At 39.1% G+C, this 13,692-nt stretch overlaps 1 protein-coding gene and 1 long non-coding RNA gene across 2 annotated transcripts; one reads left to right on the top strand and one right to left on the bottom strand.

The window, feature by feature from the left end:
- Nucleotides 1-6,287: 6,287 nt before the first annotated feature.
- On the bottom strand, nucleotides 6,288-7,014 carry LOC132616177 (uncharacterized). The gene is made up of 3 exons (XR_009573036.1): nucleotides 6,811-7,014; nucleotides 6,499-6,548; nucleotides 6,288-6,382 (listed from the first exon to the last, which is right to left on the bottom strand). It is a non-coding gene; the product is annotated as an uncharacterized LOC132616177 (long non-coding RNA).
- A 702-nt stretch (nucleotides 7,015-7,716) lies between these two features.
- On the top strand, nucleotides 7,717-8,796 carry LOC132613316 (uncharacterized). The gene is made up of 3 exons (XM_060327336.1): nucleotides 7,717-7,834; nucleotides 8,072-8,329; nucleotides 8,570-8,796. Exons 1-3 carry the CDS (start codon nucleotides 7,717-7,719, stop codon nucleotides 8,794-8,796), a joined length of 603 nt encoding a protein of 200 aa, XP_060183319.1.
- The last annotated feature ends 4,896 nt before the right edge of the window (nucleotides 8,797-13,692 follow it).

The following is a 13,692-nucleotide window of genomic DNA, read 5'->3' as shown; positions in this document are numbered from 1 at the left end:
TTTTAGGAATTGGGTTGGGTCGGGTCATGTAATGTAGTGGGCTGATCCGGATATTTTAGAGTAATGGGCTGGTCCGTTTAGGCTGGCCCATTAATTTAAATATGTGTTGAAAAATGTGGGTTGGGTATAAAAATGTGGGTTGTTTATTTGGGTAGAAAAATAATATTGTATTCGTATTTCGGGTCATTAATTTGACTGAAAATTATTGGTCCTTCCTCCGCTATTGTAATTATTTTTGGGCTTCTAATTTAGTAACCGGTATAGTATATATTATGTGAAGATAAATAGTACTCAGTATATAGAAAGTAAGGATTTTACAAAGTGTTGTCTTCTAATTAATTTAACGAATCCGAACCCGAAAACGAAACGATGACTAACCGTTGAAAATAAAAGTAGTGATATTAATAGTAGTAGCAATAAAATATCGCGAAAGATAAAGTATTTAGCTCGTTAGTAAATTTAAAAACCCGGGTAAATTAAATAAAGGAGGGACAAAATTGGGTGTCAACATCCACAATGATCATGCTAATATGTTTGTTGGAATCCTATAAGCAGAAGAGTCAGAGGAATTACATAATGCTCATTGGCACCTTGAACTAATTCAAGGTCTATACTCCATTTGAATATTGCGGGGCAAAAATATCAGACGACTTCCACATACTTACGTCTATCATAAATCAATATGTTAATACATCGATAAGTTGATATGCATCACAGAGTTTAAAAGAAAGGAAGAGGTCCACCAATGCATTAAGAAGTTAAATGTCTTGAATTATGTGATAAGCTTCACCAGATTTCCGTTCCTACAATTCCATCATAGTAAAGAACTTAAAATATTTGAAGTTATGTCATATACAAAACAAAGGGAAGACAAATTATACTGGAGGAAACAACCTTATTTTTTGGGTCCATCCCCTTATTTTAGGGAAGAAAACACTTCCCTTGTTTTGAGGAAGAAAACATCTTCCTTGTCTTTGGCAAATTGTCAAGTGCTTGCTTGAGTCACTAATGACATCAATAGGTTCATCTCATACCTATAAATAGGGAAGCTTTCTCATTTGCTATATACACACCAAAAATTGAAGAAGACAACACATCCCATAAAGAGAAAAATCTAAGAGAAATACTCTTAGTGAAAGGCTTAAGTAAGAGAAGTCTTTGAGAGAATTTTTAGTAAAAATTCTTGAGTGTAATTGGGATTGAGGTTGTGAGGTTGAGTGTTGTAAACACTTGTAATATTTCTTCTTTAATAAGATCTGCAGCAGCAACGTGGACGTAGCTCTCACATTGAGGGTGAGCCACTATAAATCTGTGTGTGCTATTTATTCTTCGCTTACATCACGGCGTAAGTAGGTTCTGTCTAAGGAGGTTGGTATTTAAGTGGTCCAGCTGTGACCCTCCAATCTTTCCTGGGAACCTGCTTACAAAGGTCGGATTTGGGATTCAAATCCTAATAACTGGTATCAGAGCAACAGGTTGTGTTGTGATTTAGAAACGATGGGAGGCGAAGATGGTACGACGCACGGCATCGGTAAATTCGATGGTACAAATTTTGCGTTCTGGAGAATGCAAATTGAAGATTATTTATATGGCAGAAAGCTTCATGAACCTCTGAGTCCGAAACCAGAGGAGATGAAGCAAGCAGATTGGTATCTCCTCGACAGACATGTTCTGGGAGTCATTCGGCTAACGCTATCGAAGAACGTTGCTCACAACGTGGCAAAGGAGAAGACCACCGCAGCTATGATGAAGGTATTGTCTGACATGTATGAGAAACCTTCGGCAAATAATAAGGTATTTCTCATGAAGAAACTATTTCATCTAAAGATGATGAAAAATGCTCATGTTGCTGCACACATAAATGAATTCAATACCATTGTAAATCAATTGTCATCGGTAAAAAATGATTTTGATGATGAAGTACAAGCTCTAAATTTGTTGGCATCCCTAGCAAATAGCTGGGAGCCAATGAGAGCAGCGGTTAGTAATTCTGTCGGCAGTGACAAACTAAAGTTCAACGATGTTAAGGATCATATCCTTGCTGAGGAGGTGCGCATGACAGATTCTGGAGAGGCATCGACGAGTTCTGCTTTTAATGTTGAAAACAGAAGCAGAAATTATGACAGAAACTACAACCGAAATAGGGGCAGATCGAAGTCAACGAATGGCAGGGGTCAATCTAGACCATGACGAACACTTGAGTGTTGGAACTGTGGAAAACCAGGTCACTTCAAGAAGAACTGCAGGGCGCCAAAGAAGGAGGACAACAAGGGGGCTGGAATCAACGCTGCTACGGAAGACATTGGCGATGCGTTGTTGCTATCGGTTGACAGCCTGATAGACTCTTGGGTGCTTGACTCAGGAGCGTCCTTTCATGCCACCCCACATCATGATATAATGACAAACTACGTGGCTGGGAATATCGGCAAATTTTATTTAGCCGATGGAGAGCCGCTAGACGTTGTTGGCACGGGAGACATTAATTTGAAGATGTCAAATGGATCCTCGTGGAAGATTACAAAAGTTAGACATGTTCCAAAGCTGATGCGAAACCTGATCTCAGTAGGTTAGCTTGATGATGAGGGATATGATCTCAACTTTGATAATGGGTCTTGGAAGGTGGCGAAAGGTACAATGGTAGTTGGCCGAGGAAAGAAGATTGGCACTCTCTACATGACGACTAGCTGTCATGATACTGTTGCTGTGGTTGACAACACAAAGAAGACACATTTGTGGCATTGTCGGCTGGGACATATCAGCCAGAAGGGGATGAAGCTGTTGGTGACAAATGGCTTAATTCCGGAGCTGAAGACGGTGGACCTTCATACGTGTGAGAGCTGTATTCTCGGAAAACAAAAGCGAGTAAGCTTCTCAAATGCAGGCAGGGCGTTGAAGGTCGAGAAGCTGGAATTGGTGCACACAGATGTGTGGGGACCTACCACCGTCCCCTCTCTTGGAGGATCACACTACTACGTGACCTTCATTGATGATTCAACCAGGAAGGTGTGGGTTTACTTTATGAAAAATAAATCCGATGTGTTTAGTGTATTCAAATGATGGAAAACCATGGTTAAGAATGAAACAAACCTCAATTTGAAGTGTTTGAGGTCCGACAACGGCGGAGAATACACTGATGGTGATTTCAAACGGTACTGTGCCGATAATGGGATCAAGATGATGAAGACTATTCCTGGAACGCCGCAACAAAATGGAATAGCCGAAAGAATGAACCGAACGTTGAACGAGCGTGCTCGGAGTATAAGAATACACTCTGGACTGCCCAAGACATTCTGGGCAGATGCAGTCAATACCGCGGCCTTCTTAATTAACCGAGGACCGTCAGTTCCCTTGGATATCAGAATTCCAGAAGAAGTCTGGAGTGGCAAGAAGGTAAATCTTTCATTTCTGAAAGTGATCGGCTGCTTATCATATGTTCATAATGATGATATGGCTAGAAGCAAGCTTGATCCAAAGTCAAAGAAGTGTTACTTTATTGGCTATGGTGATACCGAGCTTGGTTACCGATTTTGGGATGAACAAAATCGGAAGATCATCCAAAGCAGGAATGTTGTCTTCAACGAAGAGGTACTGTACAAAGACAAGTTGCAAAAAAACTCAGAATGTCAGGACAAGGAATCGAAAATAGTCGATTTGAGGGACTTCCCGACACTTGAGCCGCAGCCAGGTACAACTGAGGCAGAGGAACAAACAATCCGAGAAGGTGTTGATGAAAGTGCTGATTCTGAAACAAATAAACAGACGCCAATCACAGAACTGCGTAGATCATCCAGGATCAGGAAGCCGATTCACAGGTACTCTCCATCCCTCAACTACATTCTACTCACTGATAGAGGGGAGCCGGAATGTTATGAAGCTGCAATGCAAGTCGATGAATCGACTAAGTGGGAGCTGGAAATGAAGGATGAGATGGATTCACTATCGGCAAATCATACATGGGATTTAGCCGAGTTGCCAAAGGATAAGAGGGCATTGCAAAACAAATGGGTTTATCGGATAAAGGAAGAACCCAATGGAAGCAAGCGTTATAAAGCAAGGCTGGTTGCAAAGGGATTTCAACAAAAAGAAGGCATCAAACTCTCACAAGAAGAATATATGAGGAAAGTTATCAAAAGGTTCAACATGCATGATGCCAAGCCAGTCAGCACTCCCTTGGCTGGACACTTTCGGTTGTCAAAGGATCAGTCGTCGACAACCGAGGATGAGAAGAAGCAGATGGACAAGATACCTTATGCATCTGCAATCGGTAGTCTTATGTATGAAATGATATGTACAAGGCCAGACATTGCACATGCAGTGGGAGTTGTCAGCCGATTTATGAGCAATCCGGGAAAGCAACACTGGGAGGCTGTGAAGTGGATATTCAGATATCTGAAAAGCAGCTCGAGTTCAGCTCTTTATTTCCGAAAATCAGAAACAGGATTGCAAGGGTATGTTGATGCTGACAACGGTGGTGATGTTGATAGCAGAAAGAGCACATCCGGGTATGTTTACACCTTCGGAGGTACTACAATATCTTGGGTTTCCAAGTTGCAAAAGATAGTATCTCTCTCTAGTTGTGAGGCTGAGTACGTTGCTGTGACGGAGGCCACAAAGGAAATGATGTGGCTACAATCTTTTCTGCGGGAATTGGATCAAGACCACGAGGGAAGTGTGCTATATTGTGATAGCCAAAGTGCCATTCATTTGGCAAAGAACCCGGTCTCCCATGCTCGAACAAAGCACATACAACTCCGGTACCATTTCATTAGATCATCTTTGGAAGATGGAGCGTTAGTGCTTGAGAAGATCGCAGGGAGTCAGAATCCAGCAGACATGCTGACAAAGGCAGTGACGATAGATAAACTGAAGCTATGTTCAGCTTCAGTTGGCCTGCACGAAGTATGAAACTAGGAAAGAGCTGCTGCATCGATCAAAGTGTGAAGACTAATTAAAATTAGCTTTCCAGTGGGAGATTTGTTGGGTCCATCCCCTTATTTTAGGGAAGAAAACACTTCCCTTGTTTTGAGGAAGAAAACACTTCCCTTGTTTTGAGGAAGAAAACATCTTCCTTGTCTTTGGCAAATTGTCAAGTGCTTGCTTGAGTCACTAATGACATCAATAGATTCATCTCATACCTATAAATAGGGAAGCTTTCTCATTTGCTATATACACACCAAAAATTGAAGAAGACAACACATCCCATAGAGAGAAAAATCTAAGAGAAATACTCTTAGTGAAAGGCTTAAGTAAGAGAAGTCTTTGAGAGAATTTTTAGTAAATATTCTTGAGTGTAATTGGGATTGAGGTTGTGAGGTTGAGTGTTGTAAACACTTGTAATATTTCTTCTTTAATAAGATCTGCAGCAGCAATGTGGACGTAGCTCTCACATTGAGGGTGAACCACTATAAATCTGTGTGTGCTATTTATTCTTCGCTTACATCACGGCGTAAGTAGGTTCTGTCTAAGGAAGTTGGTATTTAAGTGGTCCAGCTGTGACCCTCCAATCTTTCCTGGGAACCTGCTTACAAAGGTCGGATTTGGAATTCAAATCCTAACATTATTCCCATAGTTGAATGCTTACATGAGACTTCTCAAATATCACAATCTTTTTATTCACATGTCGTATATTCTAAATCAGTGCAGACCTAATGTTGCAATCTGAAGTCTCATAGTCCATTCCCTACCCAAAAAATGACACAACTTTTAGTTTGTCATCATTTTATTCAACTACGTCTTACAGTAGGACTAAACTTTCTCCCATGATTGAACAATTTTAAATCTTAGCAGGATCCTCTTGGGATGATAGATATGCATGCAGAGGTATCCCTAATGAAGCAACATTATCTGCTTTGCTAATCAAAATAAGAAGTAAAATCATTTGAAAGTATGTCGCTTACCTGATTTTGGAAGATAATTCTACTTCCTGGATTAGCTTCTTGAGAGTGAATCAACTATATATGGATGGCCAAAAGGCTTGGACAACCTACCCTTCACATAAGACTCGGCAAACTTTCCTGACTTGATAACTGTAAGCAAAAAAAAGTTTTAGTACTTCATTAACATAAGAATGCTACTCATGTAAAAGCGTGTTGTGGAATGGAGTTGATGTTCTACGGTCCATTCCACCAGTCACAATAAATGTAATCATTATGCACTAAGTATGCAATATGTATTTGCATAATCATATTAGTAGGTGAATCATCAATGTAATACAATATAGTTATCAAAAAATCAATGTAATACAATAAATGGAATCATTATGCACTAAGTCTGCAATATGTATTTACCTAATCATATTAGTAGGTGAATCATCAATGTAATAACCCATGTGAGGTGGAGAAGGAAGCATTCGCAACCCACTGGCTATTCAAGATCTGAAGCCCTGTTTGGATGGTAATGGTTGAGAAAGAGTGACTTAAGGCAGACTTTAATCATATGATGAAGTAGGATCCAGCATAATTTATTGTCTATAAGAAACTTAAACCTCAAGATACATACCTTGATTTTCTTTGCAAATCTGCCCATTTTAGTAGTGAAATCAACATTAGCTGAAAACAACCAATCAAAACTTAATTTAGTTATCACAAGAGCCGGAATGCATCTGCTAGCCATTCTTTGAACTACAATTATGGACATATTCACTTACATGTTCATCACAAAAATAATGTTCATCACACAAATAATTACACACCTAAAGTACTCGAAAATTATTTCTTTTAAATAAAAACTCGCTCCACATGCTCTCTCATAACGAACACAGAATTTCAAAATGCCGAAGGCGTCCAAAGATCTACTCTTCATTTTGCTCACCACGATTTTCATCAGTCCAATTGTCTTTAATTTGTTCGTAGCATTGTTTTACAGGTTTAAGCCTCTGCAACACATTTCTATACATTTGGAAGAGTAACCACCACAAGAACTCCTCCTACAACACATTCATGGGAGTTGATAGTTGTGACTTCCATCTTGCAATCCCTGAAGTGAAAGGACATGAATTCTCTGAAATAACATAGAAATCAGATGCAAGCATGCAAAACAGGAACATAATCAAAGATTTATTGTTACGATAACATATCATCAGTTGTGAATATGTTCACAATGAATCTTTGATTATGTTCCAGGACCTTTGATATGCCTGTATTCTCCTGTTTTGCATGCTGGCATCTGATTCATTGTTATTTCAGAGAATTCATGTCCTTTCACTTTAGGGATTGCAAGAGGTGTGAATAAAAGGCCCTGGAACATAATCAAAGATTCATTGTTACGATAACATATCATCAGTTGTAAAAGAGATAGACAAGTGCACAGATGTTCCTTAAGGTGCAGTGTAGTGTATCAACTCTTTAATTAATTAGAGCAGTCTTTGTACAGTCAAAGTTAGTTAGTTGTAATTAGTGGAGTCGGTTAGTTGAAGTGCTAGCTGGCATTGTACTGCCATGTATATATCCTCATTGTACTGCACATTCTCAATCTAATCAGATATTTTTCATTTTGCTCATTCTTAAGTTGAGCTTACATTTCCTCTGCAATGGCAGCTATCATTTTACTTGTTTTCTTCTTTTTTTCACTTCATTGAATTCATAGCTTCAAGCTATTTTACATGGTATTAGAGCCTATAACATCGCAGATTAGGGGAATTTCTTCCATAATCAGTGAAGAAATTGAGTGATCTGTAGCTTCAAATCAAAATTATAGAACCCTAAATCATAAATTGAGATGACAAATACTGAACACAACACTGAAACTGTTGAAATTGCAAGTGCGAGTACAGGGATGGTGACGACAAACATCGATCATCATCATCCTCTATATCTACATCCATCAGATGCACCAGGTTTGTTATCTGTTGGAATAATGTTGACTGGAATGGACAATTATACATTGTGGAGTAGGGCAGTGAAATTAGCCTTGCTAGGGAAAATTAAAATAGGTTTCATTGATGGTTCTGTGAAAAAGGAAGATTATCAAGGAGATTTGGAAAAGTTATGAGATCGATGTAATGCGATAATAGTATCATGGTTAATGGGAAATGTAAATAAGAATTTACTTAGTGGAATATTGTTCAATGGAAATGATAACTACATTTGGGAAGATTTGAAGGAAAGATTTGATAAAGTGAACAGTTCAAGAGCTTTCCAGTTGCACAAGGATATTTTCACTTTGTGGCAAGGTGTGCTCTCAGACTTAATGTATTACTCGAGGCTCAAGGATCTCTGGGATGAATATGATTCCATTGTGCCTCCACCAGCTTGTTGTCCCAAATCAAAGGAGTTCATTGATCACCTTCAATATCAGAGAATGTTACAGTTTTTTATGGGACTTAATGACAGCTATGGCCAAGCTAGAAGCCAAATTCTTATGATGCAGCAAATGCCGAATGTGAACCAGGTGTATGCAATGATAAATCAAGATGAGAGTCAGAGGATAGTAGCTGGGGTAAGCCATGTGATGCATGACACAGTGGAATCAGCTGCCATGTTCACAGCTAGAAATGGAAATGGAAATGGGAATCAAAAGCAGAAGAAACCTTACAATCCTAATGCGTTCTGTGACTTCTATTACATGAAAGGACACCTAAGAGTTTATTGTTTAAAGCTAATGAAGTGTGACTTTTGTCACAGGACTGGTCATCTTCAAATATACTGCTACAAGCTTATTGGATATCCTGATAACTTCAAGGGAAAGGTGAAAAAGGCAAATGCAATAACAGGAGGTAATTTTCACTTGGATGGAACTTGTTCTTATCAGCAGGAGAAGATGCAGCATCATCAGCAAGATATGCAGCAGATGCAGTAACAACATGGGCAACACTCTCAGTTCATGTATTCTCCTAATCAGTATCAACAAATGAACTCACAACCTGGAACCTCCACATATCAGTTTACACCTAGTCAGCTCCAACAACTTCTCCAGATGCTCAACAAGCCTAATGTGGGAGAAACAAGTGCTAGTGCTAACATGGCAGGTAAATGTGTTTTTGATAGTGCAGAAACATTTTTTAAAATGGATTGTGGATACAGGTGCTACTAATCATATGATTGGTGATCAAAAGCACTTATACAGTCAAAGTTTAGTAGAAAATGCAGGAAAAGTGCAGTTGCCCACAGGTGATTCAGCAATAATTTCACATGTTGAAAATTATCAGTTGGGAGGAGGTGATATACTTAGAAATGTCCCGTGTGTGCCAGATTTTAAGTTTAATCTTATGTCGGTTTCAAAGGTGACAAAGGAACTAAATTGCAGTGTCATTTTCTTTCCTAAATATTGTGTGTTTCAGGATCTCTCATCTGGGAAGGTGAGGACGATTGGTACTGAGGAGGAAGGACTATACATACTATGCTTAGGCTTATAGAATAAAGGACAAGAGTTGTGTAAGTTTTTGGCAGTTGTACAACATGTAGATCCAGCAACTTGGCACCAGAGGTTATGTCATGTTCCTATGAATGTACTAAGGAAAATCTCATCCTTCAAAGGTGATAGTACTTTTGTATTGAATAATTGTGAGATCTGTCCAGTAGCTAGATAGACTAGGACTCCCTTTCTAATAAGTCATAGTAGAACAAAAAGAGTTTTTCAGCTTTTACACATGGATGTATGGGGGCCTTATAAGGTAGAAACATATAATGGAATAAGGTATTTCTTGACTGTTGTTGATGATTTCTCTAGATGGACATGGGTCTTCCTGTTGAGACTTAAATTTGATGTCTTCTTTATTGAAGTCCAAACACAGTTTGATACTAAAACTCAGAAAGTTAGATCTGACAACGGAACAGAATTCTTCAATCATAATTGTAAGGAATTGTTTCAACAGTATAGAGTGTTACATGAGAGTTCTTGCCCACACACACCCCAACAAAATGGGGTTGTGGAAAGAAAACATAGACATATTCTTGAGACAGCAAGGACTATCAAGTTTCAAGGGAACTTGCCTGACAGATTCTGGGGCTTTTGTATAGAATTAGCTGTATATACTCTGAACAGGATACCCTCTACTGTGCTGGCAGACAAGTCACCATATGAGCTCTTGTATCACAAGCCACCATCACTTTCTCATATGAGAGTGATAGGGTGCTTATGTTTTGCAACCAATTTGACTAAGTGATACGCTCAAATTACACCTATTAATGGCATAACGCGAACGTTGTCAAATATAGTAACCCAACGAGGTTGGGGTCGAATCCCATAGGGAATATGGTGTGAAAAGGGTACCAAAATCGTAGATGCTAAGTTCTAGGTCTAATGGCTTAATCTGATAAGTTGTGTAAAAGTTGGTTTTTCTATGACTAGTTGCTAAATTATTGCTTTGGTGAATACTTATGGTAAAAGAAACTAAGGTTGTATCCCCGTTAGATAGAGTGTATGATCATGGGTATTGATCTTGATATACTTGTAATGGATCATTATATGAATGCAATTAATCTCTATGTGAATCTTTACTATTTCCCAATAAATAAAGATTATATCTTTCTATGATTTTCCCAAATATAAGAAAGTGATTATGAAGAACGATTAATCGTGCCAAGTAAATTCCTCTTATTCCTAAGTGAATTTATTAAACAAAGTTTAAAGCTTTGAGTTCTTGTTAATTATTCTTACCAACCCTAATTATTTTTCCAAATAAATTTAGGGTTTATGGCTTTAATCAATGTTTGCAACCATTAATTATGAATGAAGAATGAAGAATAACTAAACCCTAATAATCCATTATTTGTATATCAATCACAACCCAATCACAAAACACCCATCATTAGGTTCACAACCCTAGTAAGGGAATTTAGTTACTCATGACGAAGAACAAGGAATAAGAAATTGAAGAATTCATAAGTGCTTACTTTGGAATGAAAAGGGAATTGAGAATACTTGAATTGATGTTTGAATCTTCAAAAACTAGAGAGAATTTTATGCTCTAAGTCAAGAGACAAAAATATATTGAATGATGAATATTAAAACCCTACAATGACTATTTATAGGTTTTGAAATTACATAAGTTACAGATTTTGCACTTCAGTCCCGTCATGATGAAATATGGTCCGTAAATCACTTTACGGACCATAAAGATGGTTTACGCCCTCGTCGTCTTCTCAGCTGTGTGGAACTCAACCTTCCAAAAGACGGACCGTAAACTGGTTTATGGTCCGTAAACTTCGTGGTCGTCTTTCACTTCGCTAATCTTAGACTTTCTGCCAGACGCTTGAATGCTAAATACGTGAAGGAATACGGACCGTAAACTGGAATACGGTCCGTAAACCTAGCTCGTAAACCACCATCTTCTCAGTTTGACTTTCTGGTTCTGTTATCCTTAAACACGACCATGGAATACGGCCCGTATTGTAGAATACGGCCGTAAACTTCAATTTACGACCATGATCTGCACTTCAACTGTGATCTTGCCAAATCTGTTCCTTCACCTGAAAAACACTAACAAACACGTAAAATCACATTGACTTGCTTAACAACAAGTAAAACTTATAGCCGAAAAGTATCGATTGTGGCGTAAAAATCACGCCACATCAACACCCCCAACTTAAAGTATTTGCTTGTCCTCAAGCAAGCCATACCACGCAACGACTCAATCTAACACCTAGATATCACAGAATAAGAATGTCTACATCGGTTTTGCCTCGGAACTTCTAGCATGCATGTTTTCTTTCAACTGACCACCCCAACTGTCTATTGTACAGCAATATTACACACTTTAAGAATGTTATGACTGACCATGACGCTTCCAGACATGACATTACATTATCGAACATATTATCATGCATACAAACACTACTTTCGGCAGTCACTTTAGTTTGCTCAATTCTCATCCTTATGCCATCACATAGACCAAAGAATGTCCCAACACACATATATACGACAAGAATGGGATGAAAATGAACGAGAAGATAAAGACACTCAACACTCACAAAGAATTCATATTCACATATGCAAATACCATAAGCTTGCCCTTATTTTTCAGTGTTCTCATCCTAGGCTCGTTCGTTTGTGATCACATTAGGACTTGTTTCGGCTTGTAATGTAGGCTTAGGGACGGGTAGGATACTTTTTGGGTATTAGTGGCTCACCCTCCTTGACACTACAACATCTCTTTTACCCTGATTCGCCTCCTTTCTTTCCAGCCCCGTCTTTCCTTTAACGTTTTCGACCTCGATGTGGTTTTATTTCTATTCAACTAGCAATTCTTTTTGTGTTTCAATTTCCTGGTTTATATATATATATTATTTATTTTTTTATATTGTATCAACTACCACATCGACTCTCTACTAACAAAATTTCACCATCTCCCAACCTTTGTTCTCAACCTCTACTTCACATTTAATTTACCCCCAACTTAGGCTTTTGCCTCGTCTACCTAGTAGCATCAAGGAGGAAACGGGTGCAAAGGTGGATGAATTGCACAAAGGGTAAGGTTTCATAATTGGCTAGCCAAGAAAAAGGTCAAAAAGGCTCAAAAGGGAAACTAGGGGTATTTAACACTTTTGGTAAGACTTATTTAGGCAAAGTGACTATTTCAACAAAGAAAGCCTAAGATCATCTCACAACCAAACTAACTTTTGGATTTCAAACAAGACTAACCGGGCAAGTTCTAGATTATACATGTGTAAACAGAATAAAACTAACAACTCACACACACATCGGCATAAGGATAATCATTTTTACACTTGTGGCATCCTAAGTAGCCATTCGTCACACACAATACCCCAATAATCACAATGTCATATCAAGAATCAATCATGTCAGACAATAAGTGTTCTAAGTATGCATTTTTCAAAAATTCTGAGGGGTTCAAAATTTTCAACAAACCACACACATGCCATCAGTTACAAAGTAACACCGACTAAGTCAAAATTATTCTACTCAACCTAAGTAACATCCTAAACATGCCAGTTTCAACAAAATAAACCCCCCTCAGGAAAATAAATCTGGCAAAGAAAAGCCGAGGGGGTTCCTAAACACATATTTACACTACCCTACTATCAATAAGTCCCACCCCCATCGAAAAATCAAGCACTGTCTCAGTGCTTCAAATATAAGAACAAGGGAGCGATAAAGTACCTGAATGCTGTGAACATCTCATGGCTGGCCCGCTGCATCCGGCGGCTGACTTGCGGACTCTCCAGGTTGGCGCTGCGGCTCAACCAATGACTGAAAGATCGCCTGCTGCAGATCCTTCTTTTCAGTCTTTTTTAATCTTCTGGCCAACTCCTCCGGGTCCTCAGATGACTCACTGACCCTCTTTCCAGTACCGCGAACGAAAGGTTCCGCATCCTCCATCTCCTCCTCAGAATCCAGCAAATCCAGCACCTTAAACGTACTAGGCAAAATGGCCCGTGGTGCTGGTGCTGGTGCGGCTACCATCTCGTGCATCTTGAGTGTGTCAAGCTCCTTTTTCAGCTTCTCCAACTCACTCCTCAAAGAACTAGACTCCCCACCGGGTGCGGTCTGCTCTCGAGTCAACAATCTCGCCTCAAAGCTGTCTAGTCGAGCCAGATACACCTCGTGCTTTTTCTCAAACTCCGCACGGATTTCTGTGGTTGCCTCAGTGACCAGTTGCTGCACTATCCTCGCCACCTTCAGCCTGAATTGTTGCAAGATTTTGTCTACTTGCCTTTCGGTCCGCACCGCTTTGATTGCGATTTGGCTGTAGTTAGCAGGGCTGAAGTGTAGCAACCCCACTTCTGGATCAAC

This window comes from Lycium barbarum, chromosome 10 (assembly GCF_019175385.1).
Source record: "Lycium barbarum isolate Lr01 chromosome 10, ASM1917538v2, whole genome shotgun sequence".
Lineage (NCBI taxonomy): Eukaryota > Viridiplantae > Streptophyta > Magnoliopsida > Solanales > Solanaceae > Lycium > Lycium barbarum.
Note: the sequence above shows the minus strand (reverse complement) of the source record. Positions and strands in the feature narration are given on the sequence as shown.

Bases quoted from the DNA above. Each gene is read 5' to 3' on its own strand.
- LOC132613316 (XM_060327336.1), top strand. From the start codon at position 7,717: ATGACAAATACTGAACACAACACTGAAACTGTTGAAATTGCAAGTGCG. The intron at 7,835-8,071 runs GTTTGTTATCTG...TGTTCAATGGAA, and splicing joins ACATCCATCAGATGCACCAG to ATGATAACTACATTTGGGAA. The intron at 8,330-8,569 runs GCTATGGCCAAG...ATTACATGAAAG, and splicing joins TTTTATGGGACTTAATGACA to GACACCTAAGAGTTTATTGT.